At 40.2% G+C, this 24,564-nt stretch overlaps 1 protein-coding gene across 5 annotated transcripts in view; it reads right to left on the bottom strand.

Moving 5' to 3' along the window:
• Window positions 1-24,564, bottom strand: part of slc5a6a (solute carrier family 5 member 6a) — a 108,029-nt gene that overhangs the window by 43,748 nt on the left and 39,717 nt on the right. For all 5 annotated transcript variants that reach the window (XM_048250380.1, XM_048250379.1, XM_048250384.1 and 2 more), the window contains 5 exons: window positions 11,572-11,712; window positions 11,162-11,291; window positions 3,943-4,031; window positions 3,729-3,841; window positions 1,843-1,910 (listed from right to left, as the gene is read on the bottom strand). In XM_048250380.1, the coding sequence (XP_048106337.1) occupies window positions 1,843-1,910; window positions 3,729-3,841; window positions 3,943-4,031; window positions 11,162-11,291; window positions 11,572-11,712 (541 nt within the window). The remainder of the gene's footprint in view (window positions 1-1,842; window positions 1,911-3,728; window positions 3,842-3,942; window positions 4,032-11,161; window positions 11,292-11,571; window positions 11,713-24,564) is intronic.

Below are 24,564 nucleotides of genomic sequence, written 5' to 3'. Positions count from 1 at the left end.
GATATTGCAATAAGTTCACAACCACAAAAACATATGGTCCATTTCACAGTTCAGAAATGTTCAGCACTCCATGAAATTATGCAGAAGTGGTCATCTGTGTTTTTCAGCTAGTTCATTTAAGACAATATATTGGTCATTGTAATGGCCATAGCCTACAGGCTATTCCTTTTTCAGGATGTACCCATATCTGCATGATGTGAATGTTTGCATATGGCTTATGTCAGGCTTTATATCAATATTTGTGTCTCCTTATTTGATTTTCTTTATATTTTTGCATTAATGTCACTAGAAAGCATGGCAATATAAATAGGCCTATATTCATTTATCTGTGTAAGTGGGATTGGCTGGAACCTGACAATATAAGAACCATGATAGTGGGATAATCTACTGAGCAATTTACAAAAATGTATGTAGGCCTACTGACAAATAGTTTACATTAGATTACATTATAATTTCGCCCCAATGAGGCTATGTAGAAATGTGTTGCAATTTCAAAAACAGAGGCATGCTTTATATCCTCGTATTCGGTACGGTTTGCTGTTTATTGTGATAATAGGATTTCCCACATGTTGTGTGAAGGGTTAGTGAGATATTACAACCGAGAGTAATGGGTGTGCACTGTGTGCAAAATGCAAATATGATTAGCCTAAATTGCACGTCGGTTCAATGATAAATGGTTCGCGAGAAAATTATCACAGCAACTTGGCGCTAATATCATTGGAAAGCTTAGATTCCGCTCGTTCACATGATGTGTGATATCATGTATAGGTTTAGTTTAGTTGAACCTCATCTGCCAGGTATTTGACTTACCACGTTGACACTTCAGCGTGAAAAATACTCAAAGCATAGGCCTACCTAAAGCCGGGGGAATGCGCCTGGGATGGCTTTTGAAGTAGCATCGCAAATGAGAGAAAATTTAGAAAATTCCACAGACAGGGGGTGCTCTTGAACCCTCTCACCGTCTCTGAAAGCATAACCGTGGCTCAACAGGTAGATCTATAGGCTAAACTCATTTTTCAGGCATCTGACCGACCGAGTTGACACTTCAGCGTGAGAAATCGTGGGTGTGGCGTGTGAGTGTGTGAAACTAATCAAATGCGTGTGTTTCACGGCCAATGCGTGAGAGTTGGCAGCTATGGAGTCAGATTTATTAGATGTAACAGGGGTTTATAATCAATTGTTATATTTCCAACAGCACGCGGAGAGCTTCACAATTTCCTTCGACCACTTTCAGTTCCCTCATTGGTCCTTAAAAGTGACGTCTTACAAAAACCCAATAAACATTGCTGAATAAAATAATTTTTTCATTAGATTTCACTAAATCGTCTTGTGTTGCCTTTGCGTTGGGTGAAAAAAAGTTGCATTGCATACACAGAAAAAGATTGCCCATCTGACTGTGAAGTTCACCAATCACAATTGGGCAATCACAAAATCCCGTAGTATGCACACCCACCAACCAGAAGTGACATAGTCAAGGAGGATGAAATTAATATAAAAGTTAGAAATGTGACAAAATGAACTGTGCACGATTATTTATAGCTTTTGCGATTAGGTAATTGCATTGGTTAATATTGCGATTGCAATTGCGATTGCAATTGCGATTGCAATTGCGATTGCAATTACGATTGCGATAATTGTGCCATGAAGCAGACATGGTGGTAGACATTTTTTTTACAGCGTGCATCATGTAGGTGACCGAGATCCTTCCTAATGTGTTGTGACACTGGGTGTGAAATACTGTACCGACTGCAAGCTGTACTAAAATATTGCCTTCTAAAACAGAGAATGGAGGTAAGGTAAACAAATGAATGAGTAACAGTAACAACAATTGCCTCATCTGACCTGCAGTACAGACCCCATGAGGGAGGCGATGTAAGCCATAGCAAGGCACACCATTCCAAATCCAAGTGCTGTGGAGAGGTAAAAAAGGGTTGTGAGATGAATAAAATTCACAACAGATAGGATTAGCACAATCTTAGCAGCCTTTACTACTTTGGTAGTGACTGGTTAGTGCCAGGTCACTTTTGGTTAATTTGATTAATAATACCTAAATACACTGCGTTCCAAATTATTATGCAATTTACATTTTTCTCAGATTTTCCAAAATAGTTGATGCAAATGACAGTCAGTATAATTTTCAAGTCATCAACCATTAGAGTATAATTCAAATGATAACAGTTTTTTTTGTTTTTTTTGTTTATAGGTTGTAAAGAATTAAAAATGAGGTAGAGGTGTATTTAGATGTATTTAGAGGTGATATATTTAAATCAAAATAACATAGGACCTTTCATTGATATCACCTTCACAATTCTTGCATCCATTGAACTTGTGAGTTCTTGGAGAGTTTCTGCTTTAATGTCTTTGCAGAATATCAGAATAGCCTCCCAGAGCTGCTACTTGGATGTGAACTGCCTCTCACCCTCATAGATCTTTTGCTTGATGATGCTCCAAAGGTTCTCAATAGGGTTGAGGTCAGGGGAAGATGGGGGCCACACCATGAATCTCTCCTTTTATGCCCATAGTAGCCAATGACCCAGAGGTATTCTTTGCAGCATGAGATGGTGCATTGTCATGCATTAAGATGATTTTGCTACGGAAGGCACGGCTCTTCTTTTTGTACCACGGAAGAAAGCGGTCAGTCAGAAACTCTACATAGTTTGCCAAGGTAATTTTCACACCGTCAGGGACCCTAAAGTGGCCTACCAGCTTTCTCCCCATGATTCCGGCTCAAAACATGACTCCGCCGCCACCTTGCTGACGTCTCAGCCTTGTTGGGACATGGTGGCCATTCACCAACCATCCATTACTCCATCTATCTGGACCATCTAGGGTTGTATGACACTCATCCGTAAACAAAACTGTTTGAAAATGAGTCTTCATGTATTCCTGAGCCCACTGCAACAGTTTCTGCTTTTGAGGGGGTGGCCAAATAGTAGATTTATGCACACTTGCAAACTTCTTAAGGATCCTACACCTTGAGGTTCACGGGACTCCAGAGGCACCAGCGGCAAATTTCTTCACAGTACGATGATCACGCATAATTTTTCGGGAAATAATTATTTTTTTCATACCTTGTCCAAGGTAGTGCACAATTTCACGCTTTTCAGCAGCAGAGGGATCCATTTTCTTTCCAATATTGCTTGAAACGTGTGGCATGCTTAATAGTGTGGAACATCCTCCTTAAGTAATTCTCCTTTGATTGGGCTCACCTGGCAAACTAATTATCACTGGTGTCTGAGATTGATTTCAATGATCCAAAGAACCCTGAGACACAATATGAGTGAGTAAAATGAGTTTAATTGAAAAACAAAAAAATAAATGTTTATGACACTTAAATCCAATTTGCATAATAATTTGGAACACGGACATGCTAAATGTGCATATTTTATTTTTAGCAGATACTTTTAATCTAAAGTGACTAATGTCAATTCTATTACAAGGAACTACATTGTACACAGAGCAACTTGGGATTAAATGCCTTGCTCAAGGGAACAACGGTGGAAGCCTAGAACTGAACCCACTAGGGACTAAGTAGTAGTTAAGGACCTAGCCCAGCTCCTTAACCACTATGCTACCACCGCCCATTGTGTATATGAGGATATAAAAAATAAATGCCTGTGAACAGTTTTAGATGAGGTACAGGCAGAGATGCCTGACCATAGGTCTCACCCTCTACTCAATAACCATACATACAAGTTTAGAAACACCAGAAGAACTGCAATGCTCACCAAGGCCTTTTGAGAGCAAGGTGGCCCGTGACTCCTTCATCGCAGGGAAGTAGGGCTTGATCAGATCCTCCATAGTAACCGTTGCCAACGAATTAAATGCAGACGATATAGTACTACAATTGAAGACAACATCGAAAAATGGTAAATGTCATGCTTTCCTGTCCAGCTGTTATGCTAAAGTTCTTTGGCATAGAGTAACAACAGAAGGGGTTACCTAAGAGCTCCACTGAACAAACAAGCAACAAACAGTCCTGGGAGTCCTGGTAAATCTCTCAGCACATCCATTACAAAGTACAACACCATCTAAAATGATACCACAGACAGCTATTAAGAAAGGTACAAACAACAGGATTGTACAAAACATGAACATGATCATAGGGGTGAATCTCACAAAGCCTGTCAAACTGACATCAAAATATTATTTACCTCATTTGATTGATTTTTAATTTAAGTGACTAAATATAATGTGAACTTCTATTTTCTGATAAAAGTATTGAAGTAAAACAATTTAATATAACTTTATTTCAATGTTATGGTAGCATGAACCAGAATAATTCTCATTACCAATACGGTAAATGACAAAGGGACACCATTAGTAAGAAAATTAATTTTCAAATTTTTTTCCATTTGCACAAATGAACAGTGCAGTGCATCAAAATATAATGTTTTATATATTTTTAATTCCATTTTAAATTAATTAACTCTCATTACCAAAATACAACATGTCTTGTACAGTTAAATTTTTGAAATAATCTCTTTGTTATCGATATATTTTTTTAACAAAACCACGTGGGACACAGATAAGGAACATATTACAAAACTAGAAAATGTAATTCCGGGGAATTAGCAGTGCATGAAAATGCAAAACATATTATGTAAAATATACGATGTTTAAAAAAGATAATGTATAGATAGTTACAATGGTTTTGCTTAGGTAGACATGGTTGTTGCAATGCTAAATAAAGCTGTTTCTATGACGGTTGCTAGGGTAATCATGTTGGTTGCAATGGAAACTGACACGGATGCTTTATTTCAATGGTTGCTATGTTGGTTGCTAGGTATGTGGTTGTTTATTATAGTTGGCTGGAGGCATAGTGGGTGATAACTGACAGTTGGAATAGCTGAACAGTTAAATAGTTGAGTAATTTAAAGAGTTAAATTATTTAATAGTGAATTATTGTATTGAGGATTTTTATTTTGAAACAGTTGTGGACAGATGAAACAGTTGGCGGGAGTTATAGTTGATGACAACTGCCAGTTGGAATGGCTGAACAGTAAAGTAGTTGAGAGGTTGAAAGTTAAATTATTCAACTAACATGGCTAATTAGCTAATTATGCTAACAGTATATTAACAGTTGCAAATCAGTTTAATTAGCCCATTGTGATGTCATCAGCCCAATGTTAAGTCTATGGGGAAGTTTTGAATAGTTTTTTAAATTAACAGTTTAAAAAGTATAAAAGTTACAAAGATACAAAGCCCGGATGTCATAAGTAAGAACTACATGACGCAGCGTTAGAAGAAGATGAATAATAAGAACTAGAAAATGTAATTCCGAAGAATTACCAGCAGGGCTTGAAAACGAAATTATTTTTCAAACGTTCCGTTCCGAACGGTTCAGGTAGGCCTATGTTTAACGTTTTCGTTCTTGCATGCGTTCCGCCACAAACATATCGGTCCTGAACCGGTTCGGAACGCAAAATATCGTTCGTTCTTAAAGTTCCGGCAGTGTTTGGCGGGCCTATCAAGTCTATTTTTGTGGACTTTACCTTAGATGAGACATAGGGGAGAGCCGGGACGATTGAAACACGGGACGAATGAAACAATCCAGTTTTCTCCGAGTGTGATGATAGACAGACGTCCTTCGGTCAAAACATAGAGCATGTTAACCTATCAGCCAAATATCTTCCTGCTATGTCATTTTATCACGGAGTTACTGGCGATAAACGAGTTTTGATGCGCAAAATTAAACTTCATTAGTGGTTACATTTTTTCGATTATCAATGAGTGTTTTTCATTTAAAGGTTTGACTTAATGCTTATTCAGTAGACCATTTAGTGTTCTCCACAATCCCAGACTTTCATATCGCATGCTTGTTTACATGGAAAGCAAATCAAGCTGTAGTGACATATGTCTGTGTCGGGACGATTGAAACACGTGTTTCAATCGTCCCGACCAGGCTGTAACTCCATGTATTTTAATTAAATGCACAAATAGGTGTGTTTAAACAATTATTTATGGAGGTAAGACTTAGAAAAACAGTTTTAGGAAGATGAAAATACATTTGGGCCCACCAGATAGGGGGTTGAGTTTCCCCATGTTATCCTATGGAGACTGACGGCCGGTGGGTCGTTAAGCCTACTTATTTGGATGTGCATTGGCCTAACCCACCTAAAAACCTAGTGAAACGACATTTTCAACAATATAAACATGATATAAATGGGAAAGCTTACCGTTCTAGCTATAAACATGGCAGAATCATCCACAGGGCATGATATTTCAAAAACCGCTTCATACACGCTTCATGATGATGGCAATGAGTTGTTAACAGACATGCACAAAGACGTATAGCCCTGCAACAATATATCTAAAATAAAAACTTTTGGGAGTACCATTCATGATATGTAGTAAAATTTCGAAGTTGTTGGATGTTTATATGGCTTAAACTGTATGTTTCATTCGTCCCCTTATGTTGTTTCAACTGTCCCGACCAGGAGGGGCGAGAATGAAACATTACGCACATCCCACTTTTGTTGTAATAATTCCTGAACGGTTTTGTTCAAAGCTGAAAATGCATCTGTATTTGACAGAGGACAGATGTAGGTTACTAGTGACCAAATATTAGCTTTCAGTGTGGTACGATCGCTATGTAAATTACGTTTAATTAAAAAGTGTTTCAACTGTCCCGGCTCTCCCCTACTCATTATTTCCCCTTGATTTAGCCTACCGTAGCTATGCCCAAAAATAATAAATCACAGGCAGCATCCAAAAACATTCAGATGGGCTATCCATCCCATAGCCAGACTTACTGTAGGCCTAACCTATGCCTATAAATAATTTCTTATCAAAAATATTTCTGGATCGTGCTAAACTCCTTACCTGATTGTAGCCTAAGTTTTATCCATATGGAGATCTTCAAAGGCTTAGCTATAATTCCAACCCTGTTTATAAACGAACCTGTCTGTTGCTGACAAGGCCTATCTCATATTTCCCGTTTAACTCTTCTACATAGAATAGGCTACAATTAGCAAACATTTCAAATCCCGACTTTTAAAACAACAAGGCGTGGACAGGCAAAATAGGCTATTGCGCATAGGCTACAAACAATTTCCAAATCAGTTTCAGTAGCCTACGCTACGAGCTGGCCTAAGATCCGAAGTGGCAGACGGATAGGTTACATTACAACAGCAAGACAAAATATACACATTTGGACCAAAGGTCCATTTATTTATTTATTTATTTATTATTTAGAAATCGAATTATTAGGCTGTTCGCCTACAGTAGTTGGCTACATAGCGGCTTGTTAGCTCACATTAACAGTGTAGATGCGGGCTTGTTTTTCGCACAACCGGAAATAGTCTCCCTGACATAAGATATGCTTTTGTGAAATTTTATAAAATATATAGAGAACAAAAAAAACGTTATTAACCGGTTTTGTGGATTTCAGAATAACGTTTCTGTTCCGGAACAGTTGAAGATCATTTTGTTTTCGTTTCCGTTTCTGCTCCTCGTAAAATTCCGTAAAATTCCGTTCGTTTTCGGTTTTCGTTTTCGTTCCTTGAACCGTTTCGGAGCCCTGATTACCAGTGCATGAAAATGCAAACGTTTAATAGACAGATAGTTTAATGGATGTTGATATGCATAGTTTAAATAAATGTTGAAAGTTTAAAAGTTAAATGTAGATAGTTTAATAGATGTTGATTGGCAGATAGTTTAATGAATGTTGATAGACAAATAGTTTAATGGCTGTAAATGGGTAGATAGTTGACGATAACTGACAGTTGGAATGGCTCTAATGTTTAGAGTTTAGAGAGGCCAGTTTTGCCAGTGTTTCTCAAACTTTTTTTCTGGGGACCCACTTTTTAAAAATTACAGACTATCGCGACTAAACTCATGACTGTGGTAGTTAACAAACTAGATCAGTGGTTCTCAAACTTTTTCTTTCATTCCCCACTTTGATCAAGGGGGCATTCTCGAGCCCCACCTGTCCCTCATCACTCAGAAAGTGGTAGGTCAAGCTTAAAATTGTCAAATTTATTGAAATAATAACAAGTTCTAAATATATCCTCTTCAACAGAGTTAAAATCAGCTGGTGCTGCAGATATAATAATAAATAAATACATAACACACATATTTCTGTTTTCCAGCAACATATGACATAGGCCATTTTACAGCATTGTACAATATATTCAATGAAATACCAACATGCTGCATTAAATGGATCCATAATCCAGTCATACTGAGCACTGCTGGTTGGAAAATATTTTTGAAATAAACTTTGCAGGGATGTGATGTAGGCCTACTGTTTAATACATGGAATCACAAGAGTGGCTCCCAATCAGACGTTTCAGCGATTTAGCTCAGAAATCTCAAAGGCATAATACTGTCCTTGATCCGAAGCCTGTCCCATACTCAAGTTTTTGGTTAATGCAGTAATCTTATTTGCTAGGTGAGGTAGGTGCTTGTCTTTGCCTTGTAACTGGACATTTAACTCAAATGTATCGCTAAGATATATCAAATATATCGCTAAGATAGGCCAGCTACGTCAAGAAATCATCTTGCAGATTCAAACATGCATTCTTCCTCCAAGAAGAGGCGACTCGGAGCTCAAACACGCGCGACAGCACTTTACCTCGGGAAAGCCACCTTGCCTCGCTGTGAAACAGTACAGCCATTTTGGTCAGCTACCATCTCTTCGCAAAGTGCGGAGAATAGACACGCTTTAAGGGCCGGGTTTTGATGAAATTCACCACTCTCACAACAATGTTCAAAATCACATGTAGGTCGGGACTAACTAAGCTGCCTTGACACGAGCGCTTCCCTGTGAATAACACAGTGCGTCCATTGCGCATCGGGTGCTACCTGGGCCCAGGCTACAGATAAAAAAATAAATTAAAAAACTCCTGTTTTTCACGTCAGTTCGCGCCCCACCTGGCATGTCTCCGCGACCCACAGTTTGAGAAACGCTGAGTTATGCTAACAATGGTAACTATCCTAACCAAGTTATGTAGTTAACTTAACTAATGTTTTCTAGCAGTTATGTTAACAATGCTAGCTATGTTAACAATTTTAACCATAGTACTTAGCTAACTTAGCTAATGTTTTCTAGCAGTTTTGCTAACAATGTTAACCATGCTAACAATACTAACCATGTTACTTAGCTAGGTTGCTAGGCTGTTGCTAGGGTACTTACTGTAAAGTGGTTGCTAGGGTAGTTATGGTGGTTGCTATACTGGTTGCTAGGGTAATCATGTTGGCTGCTGTGTTTGTTGCTAGGGTAATCATGTTGGTTGCTATGTAGGTAGCTAGGTTGTCATCGTAGAAGTGGTTGATAGGTTGTTGCTAGGGTACTTGAGGTGGTTTCTAGGCTGTTGCTAGGTTAGTTGTGGTGGTTACTATGCTGGTTGCTAGGTTAATCTCATTGGTTGCCATATTGGTTGCTAGGTTGTAACTGTGGAAGTGGTTGCTAGGCTGTTGCTAGGGCACTTGAGATGGTTGCTTGGCTGTTGCTACGATAGTTATGGTGGTTGCTATGCTGGTTGCTAGGGTAATCATGTTGGTTGCTAGGTTGTCATTGTGGAAGTGGTTGATAGGTTGTTACCAGTGTTTGGAATAACGCCGTTTAAAAGAACGGCGTTAGGTAACGACGTTATTTTTTCAGTAACGGGGTAATCTAACTAATTACTTTTCCCGTCGTTACAACGCCGTTAACGTTACTGGACGTTAAATGCGGTGCGTTACTATGCATTGATTGAATAAACTGTGTAATCCGAACGCACCCCTGGCTCACAGCTAGTGTGGAGGTGGGTTAATAACGACGTAGGCGATTACAATTGGCTAAGGCAGAGTCATGTTTCATAATAGCCAATCAGAGCCAGTGTTATTACACACTTGCCAGCACACGCACCACACACACACACACGCAACAGCTAAAAGAGATTCGACGAAACAGCAGAGGTCAGGAGCAATCTGACGATGAAAAGTTGGCATTTTCAAGGTGGAGATATAAGCACTACTTCAAATTCATTGTGGTCAAAGGCAAGAACGTGCATGTAATGTGTACATTATGTCCAGGAGCGAAGACTTTGTCGACGTCCGTTGTAAGCAACTCTAATTTAATGAAGCATCTCACACACGCATCTAAAGCTAGTGGCCAAAAAACACCGATACCTCCACCACAGATGATAGCTCGCAACCCACTAGCAAATAAGGACTCGGAGCAAAGTCCTCCAAGCGGCAAAAGCTAGATCTTTCTGCTTCACAACAAAAACCTATGACACAGGCTGAAGTCAACCGTAGGTCTGTCGATGTGCAATATCTTGAATTTCCCCTTGGGGATCAATAAAGTATCTATCTATCTATCGATCTATCGATCGTCCCCACCAATATTTTAGCGAACTCCCTTGTGGTATTTGGATTCCGACTGCCAGGTCGACAGTAAAAGAAACGCTGTTGATTGACAAACCAAATGGGGGTTATCTGACACACACGTATACTTCATACAACTATACTTCATACAACTCTAGAAGAAAAAAAAGAAAAGAGACCACTGCAAATTTTTCTGATGTCATCCTACGGTTGCTGAGTGGCATTCCAATGAGTTGACGGTCATATTCAAATTTAATTTTTCCAGAGCTGTATATTGGACATCTCCGATATACAGATATCTTGAATGTCTCAAGCTTTATGGGGTTCTATGGTTGGCCTTTTAATCAGCTGCATGTTATATGGGCAGCCATTTCAAATTTCCTTCAAAAACTCACCTCCTGTTTGAGATTTTTTGGGATCACCTGGGGTACAAATATACCAAATCCCATGCTTCAGTCCACTGCTTAATTATTACTTATTGCGGCTTATCGGCTCTAACCTAACCTTTCACTGATTTAAGTAAACCTGGCTCTGCTCATTCTGTCAAGTGATCACCGTTTAGTTTATCACTTATGCCTATAAAAAGTATTCATCCCCCTTGGATATTTCCTTTTTTACTGCTTTTAAAAATGGAAAATTGATCAATTTACTTTGGTCTTCTTTGACAATAATTTACAGAGCAGATTTCTACAAAGTAATGTTAATTAATTTAAAATATACAATGTAAAATAAGTGATTGCATAAATACCCCCCTATACCCAATAAGTAACTGACCTAAATCAACAGCAGTTACCACTTACAATATCTATTACTATATTATATATAATAAATATAATTTCTTAAAAACCTGATCATTTGTCTGCACATAGCCCTTATCCAAAGGACTGTCTTCTCCATATCGTGCATACATGACCAGTCCCATGAGACAGCCCAGTGTTAGGACTATCTGCTGGCAAGGAAAGACCACATAGCAGGACCTGGGAAAACAGGCAGAGATGATAAACGTCTGTGGAAAAGGGTAGCAACTCTTCAAATAAAGCAATTAGCACTAAATTGAAAAAAATAAATGCAGCGTTTTCTACCAACATTAACTAATCAATGATCAAAAATTGAGCTAATTATATGTAGTAAATACAATAATGCATTTCTGATAAATGACTTTCACACAAAATATTTTATTGCATTATTTTCCTGGAGGTGCTCATTTTTCTGTTAGAAGTCTTGAGAGTAAAGAGTAACATGTTGTTGAAGTCTTACATTACAGCCTCCTGCTCAGTGCGGGAACTTAGGTATCTCTGCACCTGGGCTTGGTTGACTCCATACAGAGCTAGCATTAGGAAAATTCCACCAACACTGAGGGTCCAGAATGTGTGCCTTTCAAGTGGGTCAGGGTTCAAGCTACTCGACCCCAGGGGAGTGAAATGGGTAAGAAGAGAAAACAATGGGATCTTAGATACATCATATGACTGGAAAACAGTGGGAAAATCATGTAATCTAAACTGCAAGTAAAACAAACTCATTAATCAATCTAAACTGTAATTCCTAACAACTGTATGCATTTCACTTTTACTTCAATATGAAAATGTTGAAAGTTTTAGAATATAAAAAGACTGGTTCATTTTATTTTTTACAATTTCTCAAGTTTTATTTCAGTAGACTTAAAAGTACACTGTGTAAGATTTTCACCATAATATAACCTTTATTAAGCCAATTAGATGGTAAACGAACTTGTAATAGGGGATATTGAAGAGGTTCATTAGGCCTACTGTTATACTATTTTACACTGTTTCTCTGTACAAGCCAATAAGGTAAATTTGTGTGCGTGTCACGTGATGTTGGTGTGACGTTGTCTGAGATGTGTCATATGGCATTTTCCATCCCACCTGATGTGGTGGGATGGATAACACATCTCAGACAACGTCACACCAACATCACGTGACACCTATGATGAAGGCTACAGAGGTAAGGTAGCCGAAACTTGTCAGGTACACAAATTTAACTTATTGGCTTGTACAGAGAAACAGTGTAAAATTGTAATAGGGGAATCGTTCATCTAGTATAGCCATATAGCATAGCTGTAGCATGTTGCCAACGAGAGAACGAGCCATGCAACTTCAAGAATAGTTGACCCGAAGACATCTTGCGAGAATCGTGAAACATTACTTTGTCAGTAGACATAGCTCTCTGGAAAAAGTTTTTGCCTGTTGTTAATCCTTTCCCTCCACAGCAAAAGCATTTTCATTGTGTACAGAGGGAACAAGCCAAAATCCACGAGAAGTCGGCTATTTACAACGGCTGAGTAAAATATAAATATACCGCGACTCTAGGGGGAGCTCTACAGTCAACAATTTACAACGGCAGAGTAATTTACAACAGCAGAGAAAAATATAAATATACTGCGACTCTAGGGGGAGCTCTTGGAAATTGGCAAGCAATTGGAAAAATATATATTATATCTTCAATTGTGTTACCATTAATACAAAAGACAGTGTTTTTTTATTTCACCGTCTGGCCCACATTTTATTTTTAATTGTTGAAAATGTGTTACATTTGACATTTTCATTTTTCACTTTGAAACTGCAGATACCCATAAAATGATGCTTTACAGCAGTAAGAAAAATATTAGTTGAGTATTCTTAATACCCGACTAGTGCCCACTAGTGTGTGTGGGGTAGAGCTAGGGTGCATGCTCGTGCAGTGACCGGCCGCAGGATCTGTGGCTGTGTGTTTGTTTTTATAGTTTGTCATCGTAACCTCGAGTGTGTGGGTTCGGGTCGCCCATTCGGCTGGACAGAGACGGTAACCTAGTCACAACGCAAGGACTTCAATACAGTGACGTAAGGGAAACAGGAATTCTGGGGGAACCAAATCAGGTGCTTCACCGGCAAGTCTACGGGCAGAGGTTAAATGTCTCTCAGGGATGCAAACACGTGTGGTGAAAAAGAGAGTAAGACGACCTGGTTCCTCTGGTAGCCTGCGGTAGATGACGTGAAAAAACCGAGGGTCGCCGAAAAGCATCCCTGATACTCAGACTGTCTCAGACTGCCCCCCCTCTTAAAAAAACTCTTTGGATCTGTAGGTTCACACAAGTCACCCAAACTGACGTAAAAAAGCGGGAGACGCCGAAAAGTGCGCTGTTTGCATCCCTGGTCTCTTAAAACGAATGTGTTGAAAACAACACAATCTGCGTTTTTATCACATCCCTGTTCTCTCATTTGTTACTCAACAGGTGTTGAAAATAACACAACTTGCATTGAAAACGACACAACTTTGTGTAAGAGTGTATGTGAATGAGCGCTGGTGCAAATCGGCCATTGTTAGAGATAAACTCTGCACTGCCGATGTTGAACTGCTCACTTCGTCCTCACTACCCCGTGAGTTTCCCCAGCTGTTCGTTACTCTTGTATACTTCCATCCTAAGGCGAACGGTAACAATGCATGTGAACTTATCTTCCAAGTAACTCAAAGGCTCCAAACGCGATCTCCCGATGCCCCAATCATTATTCTTGGGGATATGAATAACTGCCCATTGTCCAAAACACTTAAACATTTTCACCAGTACCAGTTTGGATCTGTGTTACTGCACAGTTAAAGACACATACAAGTACATTCTCCTCCCACCGTTAGGCTCATCTAACCATAATTGTCTACATCTCGTCCCTTCATATCGCACTGTCCTCAAGAGGGGTAAAGTACAGACTGTGCATATTAAAGAGTGGTTAGAGGATGCTTGCTTGGCTCTTCAGGGGTGTCTGGATTGCACAGAGTGGAAATGTTCAAGGAGTCTAGCTCTGATATTGATGAACTGAGAGGTGTTATCAGCAGTTGGATCTCATACTGCAAGATTGCAACGCAGCATTGCCGTTTTTGTTCCAAACCTCTTACCTGATCACTTCACATCTGAGTCAATGAGCTACTCCAGTGCCAAAAAGACAGAACATGGTCAAGCAAATCATTTTTGTTTCATAAAAATGTATTTGTTTTATGATGTAACCTTTGCAGATGATTTCTCATCTTTTACTACTGGGAGTGTCCAACTATTCCAGGTTACACCAATACGGGTCAGCTGAATGTAGGCTAGTTTACCTCCCAGTGTTAAACTCAGTGATTACGAATACCACAACTTGTATAGTAAAGTGACATTCGATGTAGACTTCATAAGATATTCATGAAATATTTACGAAGGCTGGAGAGGTTAAATTAATGGTATCCAGGTTACACAAATACGGGTCAGCTGAATGTAGGCTAGTTTACAAAAACGGCAATGCTGCTTTGCGATTGTTGGACTTTTATTTTGACGTTGTTATTTTGTCGACGTTGTTATTTTGTCGAAGCTGTTGTCGTTCTGTCTTCCACATTCATGAAAGGTTTGGTAACAGTCATGAATGCTTTATGTGCAGTTTATGACAGCTGCTATGAATGTGTTATGAACTCACCTGTCAAGTAAAGTGTTACCAATTTTTTTAATCGCATTAAGCGTGTGCCGCCAAATATTTTACATTTTACACCTTTACTTGTTCCGTTATCAACGATTCTCTTTGGCTGCTACTATTTTGACCATTTGATGCACCATTTCTTGTCCTCAAACTGCCACACTTTCTAGTAGGCTTCTGCCTGCCTGTAGTTATTAAGATAATAAATACCAATGCAGTTCTGAGCTCCCAGTCAGCTGAATGAGCATTTTACTTTTTTTTAAGAAAAAAACCCTCCCTGTCGGCTCAGGAATGGAATTATCACCGAAACACCTCAAGTTTAAGCCATAATCTACGACATGGATCGGCAACAGGCAGCCAAAGATCTAGAAACTTAATTTCATCATCTTTGATTGCCTACTTACAAAAAAACTAGGGGAAAATGGTCCAATGACTGAGCAAGATAGGCAATTTGGTGGCCATTTTGATATGCAAATTAGAAGGTCAAAAGCTCACAATTTCGCTTGGGTACCAGCTTTTTTGGATTCAGCACCCTTGAAATATGTAAAGTAGGTCGATTCCCAACTTGTACCCTTAAATGCTCCTCACTTTAACTTTTTGGGTACATCCCGTCTAGACTATAGTACAAAGATAAAATAGAAACTCAGCTCAGGATGAACAACCTGGGCTCTGTCTGGGACAGTATGAAGACTATTGTGGGGCTCAAGGAAGGGGGGAGGAGTAGGTTTGAAATAAACACAATTAACTGACATGTAAGTGACAGCTTTGTGGGGGGACATTCAAAGTGAGAGAGCCAAAACAGTTCTCATTGACAAAGGGGTCAAAGTGTTCCATAACTGGAGTGCAAGTTATGCATTGGCACTATGACATCATAAGGGGCTAATTAAATTGATTTGCAACTGTATCAACTGCCAGTTGCTCAACTGTACATACCTGCAAAACTAGTCGCTTTTCGGCAAAAATCGCCATTTTGAATCAAAATATATGTCATTCACGTGAATCGTGTAGATCCGAAGAGTTTTTTTTTTTTTTTTTTTGGGTGGGGGGGGTCAACTTCCCAAAGTCTGGAGTGAGACTATCGTCGATTTCATGTGAGATTGATAGGGTGACAGGCAAGTGATTGGCCTCTCTTTGTGCTATTTTTGAAGACCTACCTATCAGTTGTTTCTGAGGGCGGGCTTTATCTCGCTCACTTTTTGTTACGTATAGCCTGCCTGCAGCAAGGATACAAGGATACAAGGAAGTTTATTGTCACATGCATATAGTAACTGGAAGTAAGAAATGCAGTGAAATTATGTCTGGTGTCAGCCTATTTGTGCAAAGGGGGGTAAAAAGTGCAGTAGAAGAGGGGTTTAGTAGATTAAGTGGCAAGGGCTGCATAAGAAAGGTGGGGAGGATTGGAATGGGGGGCACCAACAAGGAGCACCCAAGAGCAACAGGGGCAAGGGAAAACTCCCTTACCAAGGAAGAAACCTTGGGCAGATCCACGGCTCAAGGGGCTAACCCAACTGCCAGGGGGGTCTTGGTGTGTGTGTTGGGGGGGATGACAGGGGAGAGATGGGATAGTGTGCTGTGTATGTGGGGAGAGGGCAGTGTGCAATATGTGTGTTGGAGAAGCTTCCTCATGAGACAATGTGCTGTGTATGTAGGGGAGAGGAGGGGGGGGCAATGTACTGCAAGTATGGTGAAGGGACTTACTTTTTCAAGCAGAGTACTTACTGTATGTATGATGTATGTGAGTGATGAAGATGTGTGTGTGGGCGGGAGGGGAGTGTAGCAGTGACTGTGTGTGTGTGTGTGTGTGTGTGTGTGTGTGTGTGGGTAGGTGGGGGCAGTGTGCTGTAAGTATGTAGAGGATGTGTGTTGAAGAAGATCCTGAAGACAATGTGCTGTGTATGTAGGGAGGGGGGCAGTGTGCAGCAAGTAGAGGAGGCTTACTGTAGCAAGCAGTGTGCTGTATGTATGTGAGGTAATGACAGTGATGATGTAAGTGTGTGTGTTTTTTGTGTGTGTGTTGGGGATGGGGGTGGGGGCAGAAAGGCTAGGCAATCAAGGACATGGGTAGATGGAGGAGAAATCAAAATAATAAATAAAAAGTTCTATGGAGATGTGCAAAAGTTGGAGAAAGTCAGATGTGTGTGTGTGTGTGTGTGTGTGTGTGTGTGTGTGTGTTTTGGCGTGTGATGAAATAAGAAAATAAAGAAAAAGGTCTGTAGCATAGGGTGAGGGATGTAAAAGTGCTAAAAGTCTTGTAGGTGTGTGTGTGTGTGTGGGGGGGGTCATGAGTGCTGAGGAGTGAATGAGTGCAAAGTCAGTATAGTGTGAGTTCAGAGTTGGGAAATGTTTGAGAGTGCTGATGAGTGAATGTGTGCAAAGTCAGTATAGTGTGAGTTCAGAGTTCGGATGGCCTGGGGATAAAAACTTCTCCTGAGTCTCTCAGTTCTGGCTTTGTGACTACATAGGCGTCTTCTTGATTTCAGCGGTAGGAATAATCCATTGTTAGGATGAGCAGAGTCCTTCAGAATCTTTTGGGCTCTTAGGAGTACTCTTCTGGAATAGATAGTCTTGTAGAGCAGGGAGTTGAGTTCTTATAGTACGTTCAGCTGAGCGCACTACTCTCTGCAGAGTACTACAATCTCTAACTGTGGAGTTCCCATACCAGGTGATGATGCTACCAGTTAGAACACTCTCAACCGCTGAAGTGTAGAAGGCCTTCATGATGGATGTAGAAACTTTGAATTTCCTTAGCTGGCGAAGGAAGTAGAGTCGTTGTCTGGACTTCTTCAGAACATATTGAGTGTTTACAGTCCATGTTAGGTCTTCAGTAATATGGACACCAAGGTATTTAAAGCTTGTGACTCTCTCTACAGGTTGCCCGCTGATCATTAGTGGGGTGTAACTCTGCTGCTGCCTTCTGTAATCCACTACCATTTCCTTGGTTTTATTGATATTCAGTGTCAAGCTGTTAGATTGACACCACTGTGCCACCTCATCAACCTGATCCAAGTAGAGCTGTTCATTGTTGTTACTAATCAGGCCCAAGATCACTGTGTCATCTGCAAACTTGATGATGGAGGTATGACTACTGTTGGCTTTGCAGTCATGTGTGTAGATGTTGTACAGCAGTGGACACAAAACACAGCCTTGGGGAGCACCAGTGCTGATGGTTGATGAGTCAGATGTCAGACTCCCCACTCTAACCACTTGTGAACGGTTGGTGAGGAAGTCAAATATCCAGTGACACAGGGTGGTGTTCAGTCCTAAGGCCTTCATCTTTGTGACCAAGGTGAGAGGTACTATCGTGTTGAATGCTGAACTAAAGTCAATGAACAGCATCCTTAGATAATTCCCATTCCCCTCCTCCAGGTGAGTTAAGGTGGTGTGCATGAGGTTTGAGATGGCATCCTCTGTAGACCTGTTGGCTCTGTAAGCAAATTGGAGGGGGTCGAAGGAGGCAGGGAGGGATGAGCAGATAATGTTTTTCACAAGCTTCTCAAAACACTTCATCACTGTAGACGTCAGGGCTACTGGGCGGTAGTCCTTCAGACATGATGGACTTTTGTTTTTCGGTACTGGAACAATAACAGACTGCTTGAGGCAAGTAGGAACTGTCTCTTGAGCCAATGATGTGTTAAAGATATAAGTGAACACATGAGCTAACTGAGCAGCACTTAGGATTTCAAAACCCTGTTAGAAATTCCATCCGGTCCAGCAGCTTTTCTACAATTAACCCTCCTAAAGGCATTGCTGACATCGACCTCAGAGACACCGAAAGGTGCATCCTCATTTGCTTCACATGCTTCAGCTAGTGCAAGATAGTCTGTGTTTTTCATGTCAAAGCGAGCATAAAAAGCATTAAGTTCATCAGGGAGGGCTTTACTCACATTCATCATAGGAGGGGACTTTCTTTCAAAGCCAGTGATGGTTCGGAGTCCTTTCCACACTCGTGCTGGATCACCCTCCAAGAAATCAGCTTCAACTCTGTCTCTATAGTGCCGCTTAGCATCTTTAATAGCTCTACGTAAACTATAAGATGCTGCTTTGTAATCAGTCATATCCCCTGAAATAAGCCCAGCATTATAAGTCATGGTGCGTGTCTTTAATGCCGTTCTCACTTCTCTATCCACCCATGGCTTCTGGTTAGGGAAGCTTCGGATCTTTACAGTTGGGATGATGGAATCAGTTAGCATATTGATACCTCAATGATACTTCCGTAAAACTCATTGATGTCAGCAGAGTTCGTCTTGAACATCTCCCAATCAACGTTGCTAAGGGCGTCCTGTAGCCTGGCTTCCGATTGGTCAGTCCAGCGCTTGACCTCCTTCGTCACTGGGGGGTCCATCCGACTTCTCTGTTTGTACATAGGCAGTAGGAAAACAGCGGCATGATCTGATTTTCCGAAAGCTGGTAGAGACTTTGCTTTGTAACTGTTCTTGAACTGTGTGTAGCAGTGATCCAGTGTGTTGTCACCACGTGTAGGGAAGTGAATGTGTTGAATAAATTCAGGCATGGACCGGTTCAGATGTACTTGATTGAAATCACCGGCCACAATAAAGCGCAGCTTCAGGGTGCGGTGTTGTTGTCTATTTAACACTTCTTGCAATTCTGAAACCGCAGCATCTGTGTTGGCTTGTGGAGGAATGTAGACAGCGTTGAATATTACCGAAGTAAACTCACGGGGCAGGTAGAAGGGTCGACAGACGATCACTAGATGTTCTAGATGAGGCGAGCAGGACTTTGAGAGAACGGTGACATTTCTAGGATCACACCACTTGCTGTTCGTCATGATGCAAACACCGCCACCTTTCGATTTTCCAGATTCCTCAGTCCTGTCAGAGCGAGCAGCAGTATGGCACCCAGACTTCGGTTCTGTCATTCCATTCCCAACCCAACTCAATGGAATGACAGAACCGAAGTCTGGGTGCCATACTGGACAGATCTGGAATATGCCAGCAAGGAATGCTCACTCCTCCTCAACTGTGGCTGTGTGGTTGCCTGTATGGGCAACTGTAAGTGCCACCGAGCTGGACTTTGCTGTACCACATTGTGCAAGTGTGAGGGAGGCTGTACTAATAATGATGAAGAGTGAAACCAAAAATGTTTGAATAAATACATGATGTTTAAGCAAAGTCCTTTTAGGCAAGTCGCTCCACTCGGCGGCCATATTGCAACGCTTTTTGGGCACTCATCAGGCATCCATTTTGGCAGAAATGCACGTGTGCAAGGCTTGGAGGTAAAATATGGGCCTAGGGACCTGAGTAATATTTCAATGTGACTTTTTCAGAGATATTGACAGTTTATGAGCTAAATATGACTATGATACTAGATTTAAATGGATTTCAAATAAGAAGAACATATCAAAATTGGATTCCTTGTATCAAACAAAGTAGTGAAAATACATTATACAACAATTTAAGACTTGTATCCATGGATTTTTGAAAACCTTAGGCCTATACCTAACACCCTGCCAAAAATCAAAAACTTATCCAGAAGTGCCAAATCTTCATGATTTTTCACATATTCCTTCCCAGCTAACATGAAGGATGGATGTATTTCTTCACAAAAAAATATCAAATAAAAATGGATTGAAAAAAGGTACTAATAAACCAGACATGCTAGAATAGAGACCAGAAAATGGACATCCACAGTCCCTTTCTATCAACACCAGTGATTTTTATAGATAAGGATAGGCTAGATTGTTAACATTTATGTTGTTTGGTCTGTTTTTGGCTGCATACATGAAGGCCAACGTGAGCAATGACTTTCCCTGGTAGTACCGTATTTTCCGGACTATAAGTCACACTTTTTTTCATAGTTTGGCTGGTCCTGCGACTTATAGTCAGGTGTGACTTATATATGAAAAAATATATAATTGAACATGTTTTTAAATGTTAATTTATATTAACTGACATGAACCCTACGTGAAACATTACGCCTACAGCCCCAGAGAGCTCTCAAATGCACAAGTCCTGTGCACTTTCAGTCAGAGATTAGTGCTTGCACTACGCCTGAAACACACGTGCATACCTAAATGTCAAATTATGCAGGGATTCTATTTATAGCCGGGCCTCAGATTTGGACAAATAAAAGCCAGTATAATTTTGTTTCAATTTAACTCATAAAAGAGCTCTTAATATTTTATATTGTTGGTTGGTATTGTTGCCAATGAAAAGTAATTTACACCATGAGTCTCCAACACGTTGCTCTCATTGCTCTCAAGCTAGTCGCATGCCGCACCCTTCTGAGCTAGAGGCTGAAGCCTACATTTAAACACTTTGTTGCTGTCAGGCATCAGCCTATGAATTTTATAAAAAAGTAAATCATGCATAATTTAAAAAATAACTACATTTGGGCTATCTTAGACATCTTTGGCTATTCGGAATAAGGTTTCCCTTGCAGCACAGCACACGAATGAATGAAAGCGCGGATACCTTATCTCGCAATAAGTGGATGGCCATCGAAATTCCCGACACTATGAAACTTAATAGTAAGCCATTAATGCCCCACAAATTTCAGTGGTCATCAGTCCCGATATTTAGCAATATAATCAACAGTCCAAACGTAAATTAAACATCTGCTTTTGATAGCCTACCCATGCCGCTCCAAACGAAAAGTAGGCTATGTCTCACAATAAAACGCAAGAAATAAAGGACTATATTATAGCTGACTCGAATACAAGCCATGGCCAAATAAAGGTGCTGTGCTTTGCGCAGCCTAAATTTGAGGATTTACGAGTCTCCTAAACATCCCTCACCTGTTATCTAGACATGCATGAAAACATTTGAAAACAAAACGCACTGCCATGTAATATTTGATCGCTGTTTTGCTACTAATTATCTTTCGCGTAATGAATACGCACAGAAAGTGAAAGTAGGCCTAATGTGCGCTCCTTGTCTGTAGCTGTCTGTTCACGTCCACAATCGAACGTCAAATAGAGAAGTCATCCATGTTCTCTACGTTATAGCCTAGGCGGTCATGCTTCTGTATTTGCAAAATTCCTGACGGTTCCTGATCGCTTAATGTTTGTTTTCCTTTCCTGTCGATAGCGGTTGATGTTGAAGCACCTAGGCTATAATTTGACTTCAGCGGTGAAAAAGAGAGAGAGAGCAACGAAAGAGAGGCACCCCTAAAGTGGTCCTGCGCGCACGTGTGTGTGTGTGTCTGCATGGGTTTCAATTGAAGTCAGAGTTGGTCCGTCAATAGTCCCGCATTCAGGCCGCTCCATTATTATATTAATGTCAGACAGGGTACAGGGTAAAATGTGTGGGAATCTCTCACATTATGATGGCTAGATTTGCGGGACTTTTATTAGGCCTATTATGCTCAATACTAAGTAATAATTTATTCGCAATACCCATAATTCCGCGCTGGAATTTAGACCCTTTTAAATGTGCATCTTTTTTTCTCTCGCTCTCTCAGAGGTGGCCAGCCAAGCAATTGTTCTTCTGCATGCCAGCCTGTGCCAATATATCGTACAAAATGATTGATTGCATTGCATTCTCCACATTTTTAGCTAAATTTTCATGTACCACATCAGCATTTGTGTTCAGTGATTTTTTTGTAAATTGCTTTACAATTAGCGTCGGGCCTTGTCAGCAGCCTTCGGCTTGCCTCTTGCCACTATTCACTCCTTCTTCTTCATTAACATTCCCTGTAGAATTCTCAATATTTTTGGCCTCAATGTGTACAGTTACATAGTCTGTCTGTTCTTAGTCTTGGATTTTGTGAAATACATTTCTAAATATCACCTGCTTGCTGCAGCTTCGGTCTGCACGTCAATTTAAACCCGCATCTTTTTCTCTCTCGAGCATTTAATCTGCTGCCAGCTTGTATCTCCACATCCTCCAAAATGCTTGATTGCATTGTATTCTCCACATTTTTAGCTACATTTTCATCTATCATATCAGCATTTTTGTTCAGTGAATCTTTTGTAAATTGCTTTACAAATACAGTCAGGCCTATTGGCTATTGCCATGGCTTGCCTCAGCTTAGGTCACGTCCTTTTAAAACCGTCTTTTTCTCTATCGTGAGCATCTGTCGGGCCTATAGGCCTATCGTTTCGGTCACGTCTAAAACTGCATCTTTTTCTCTCTCATGAGCATTTAATCTGCTGCCAGCTTGTGACTCCACATCGCCCAGAATGCTTGATTGCATTGTATTCTCCACATTTTAGTAACATTTTGGTGCACCTCATGGCATTTTCTTTCAGTGAATCTTTTGCTTTGCAATTACCTTCCTGCCCTCCTCTTGGCTGCCTTCACTCCTTCATCTTCATTAATCTTTTTGGCCTCAATAATCCAGTTACATAGTCTCTGTTTTGGTTTTGATTTTGTGAAATACATTTCTAAATAAATGCGACTTATAGTCCGGTGCGACTTATATATGTTTTTTTCCTGCTCATGACGCATTTTTTGACTGATGCGACTTATACTCAGGAGCGACTTATAGTCCGGAAAATACGGTACTCAAGACATTTCTTCAAGGATGGCAGGTCTAAAAATATCTTCTCCATCATCAAGTTATTCAATTAGGCTAAACATGGCCTTAACTCAAAACAGCTTGTAGGCCTACTGTTAGGACTATGTCATTTTAATATGTAAAAGTGTCAAATGCAGCCATACTTAAATTCTGCTTACTGCACGTTTATTATAATATAATATGATAATATTCAATATTCATTATTACAGGTCTACCTATGTGAATGTAATGTAATTGTCGGTTATTCCCGATATCCCTTCATTTACGTGTTAAAATTGAAAATCTTTTTCAAATTTTCTGGGGGTCATGATGGTTCGTTGGTACACACTCCTGACTCTGTGATTGGTTAGTGAACTTAGATTCCTGATTGGCTAACCAAACCTGAGCATCACCATTGGCTTTTCAACAGGAAGTGCCAAAACAGTCTCAAAAGTACTTGTACTTGCAGAAAATTTACTTGTGCGGATGGCAGAGATTCGTAATGGCAGAATAGCTTCGTAATTGAAAGACAGCAACTATGGAAGGTTTAGTACCTGTGGAATATATTTGTAAGTGAAGGACATATGAGTAATACTTAAAATCGTTCATGTTATTTTTTTTTGTTAAAGGGGTGGTTCAGGATTTTGGACATAGGACCTCATTTCCAAGTAAGCAAGTGTGATATTTATCAGTGGAGACCGTTTTCAACACGTTTCATCCAGTCCTTCTAATTGCAGAGTTAGAGGTGCTAGGCTAGCGCAGAAGTCAACGGTATGTGCTAGCCTGCCACTAAAAACAGTCTTACCCACTCCAAAGTACACCCAAGGCAAATAAATTTTAACGCCAGACTATCGATGTAAATGTCTGTATTGATAGTTTTATTTCTAACATTATTCTATCCTTGCATTTCAACGATCGCATTACATTTTGAGGGACTAGTGTCTTAGCAGCGGGAGGAATTATACTTGCTCCAGTTAGTAGTATAAGGCCAAAAGTAAACAGTAAAGCGACACTCAATGGGGATACCTAGTAGTAGCCTTGGTAATATCAGTCCGTCGCTGAGATGCAAAATGACTACTACCAACTTCAGGGAACAAAGTATAACTATTGCAACGCGATGCGAGGGTAGTTGTATTTCTTACACTATTCTATCAACACAGACATTTACATTGATTGTCTGGAATTTGCCTCGAGTGTCCTTTGGAGTAGGTAAGACTGTTTTTAGTGGCAGGCTAGCACATACCGTTGACTTGCGCTAGCCTAGCACCTGCAAACTCTGCAATTAGAAGGACTGGATGAAACGTGTTGAAAACGGTCTCCACTGATAAATATCACACTTGCTTACTTGGAAATGAGGTCC

The sequence above is a fragment of the Alosa alosa genome, chromosome 8, assembly GCF_017589495.1.
Source record: "Alosa alosa isolate M-15738 ecotype Scorff River chromosome 8, AALO_Geno_1.1, whole genome shotgun sequence".
Classification (NCBI taxonomy): Eukaryota; Metazoa; Chordata; class Actinopteri; order Clupeiformes; family Clupeidae; genus Alosa; species Alosa alosa.
Note: the sequence above shows the minus strand (reverse complement) of the source record. Positions and strands in the feature narration are given on the sequence as shown.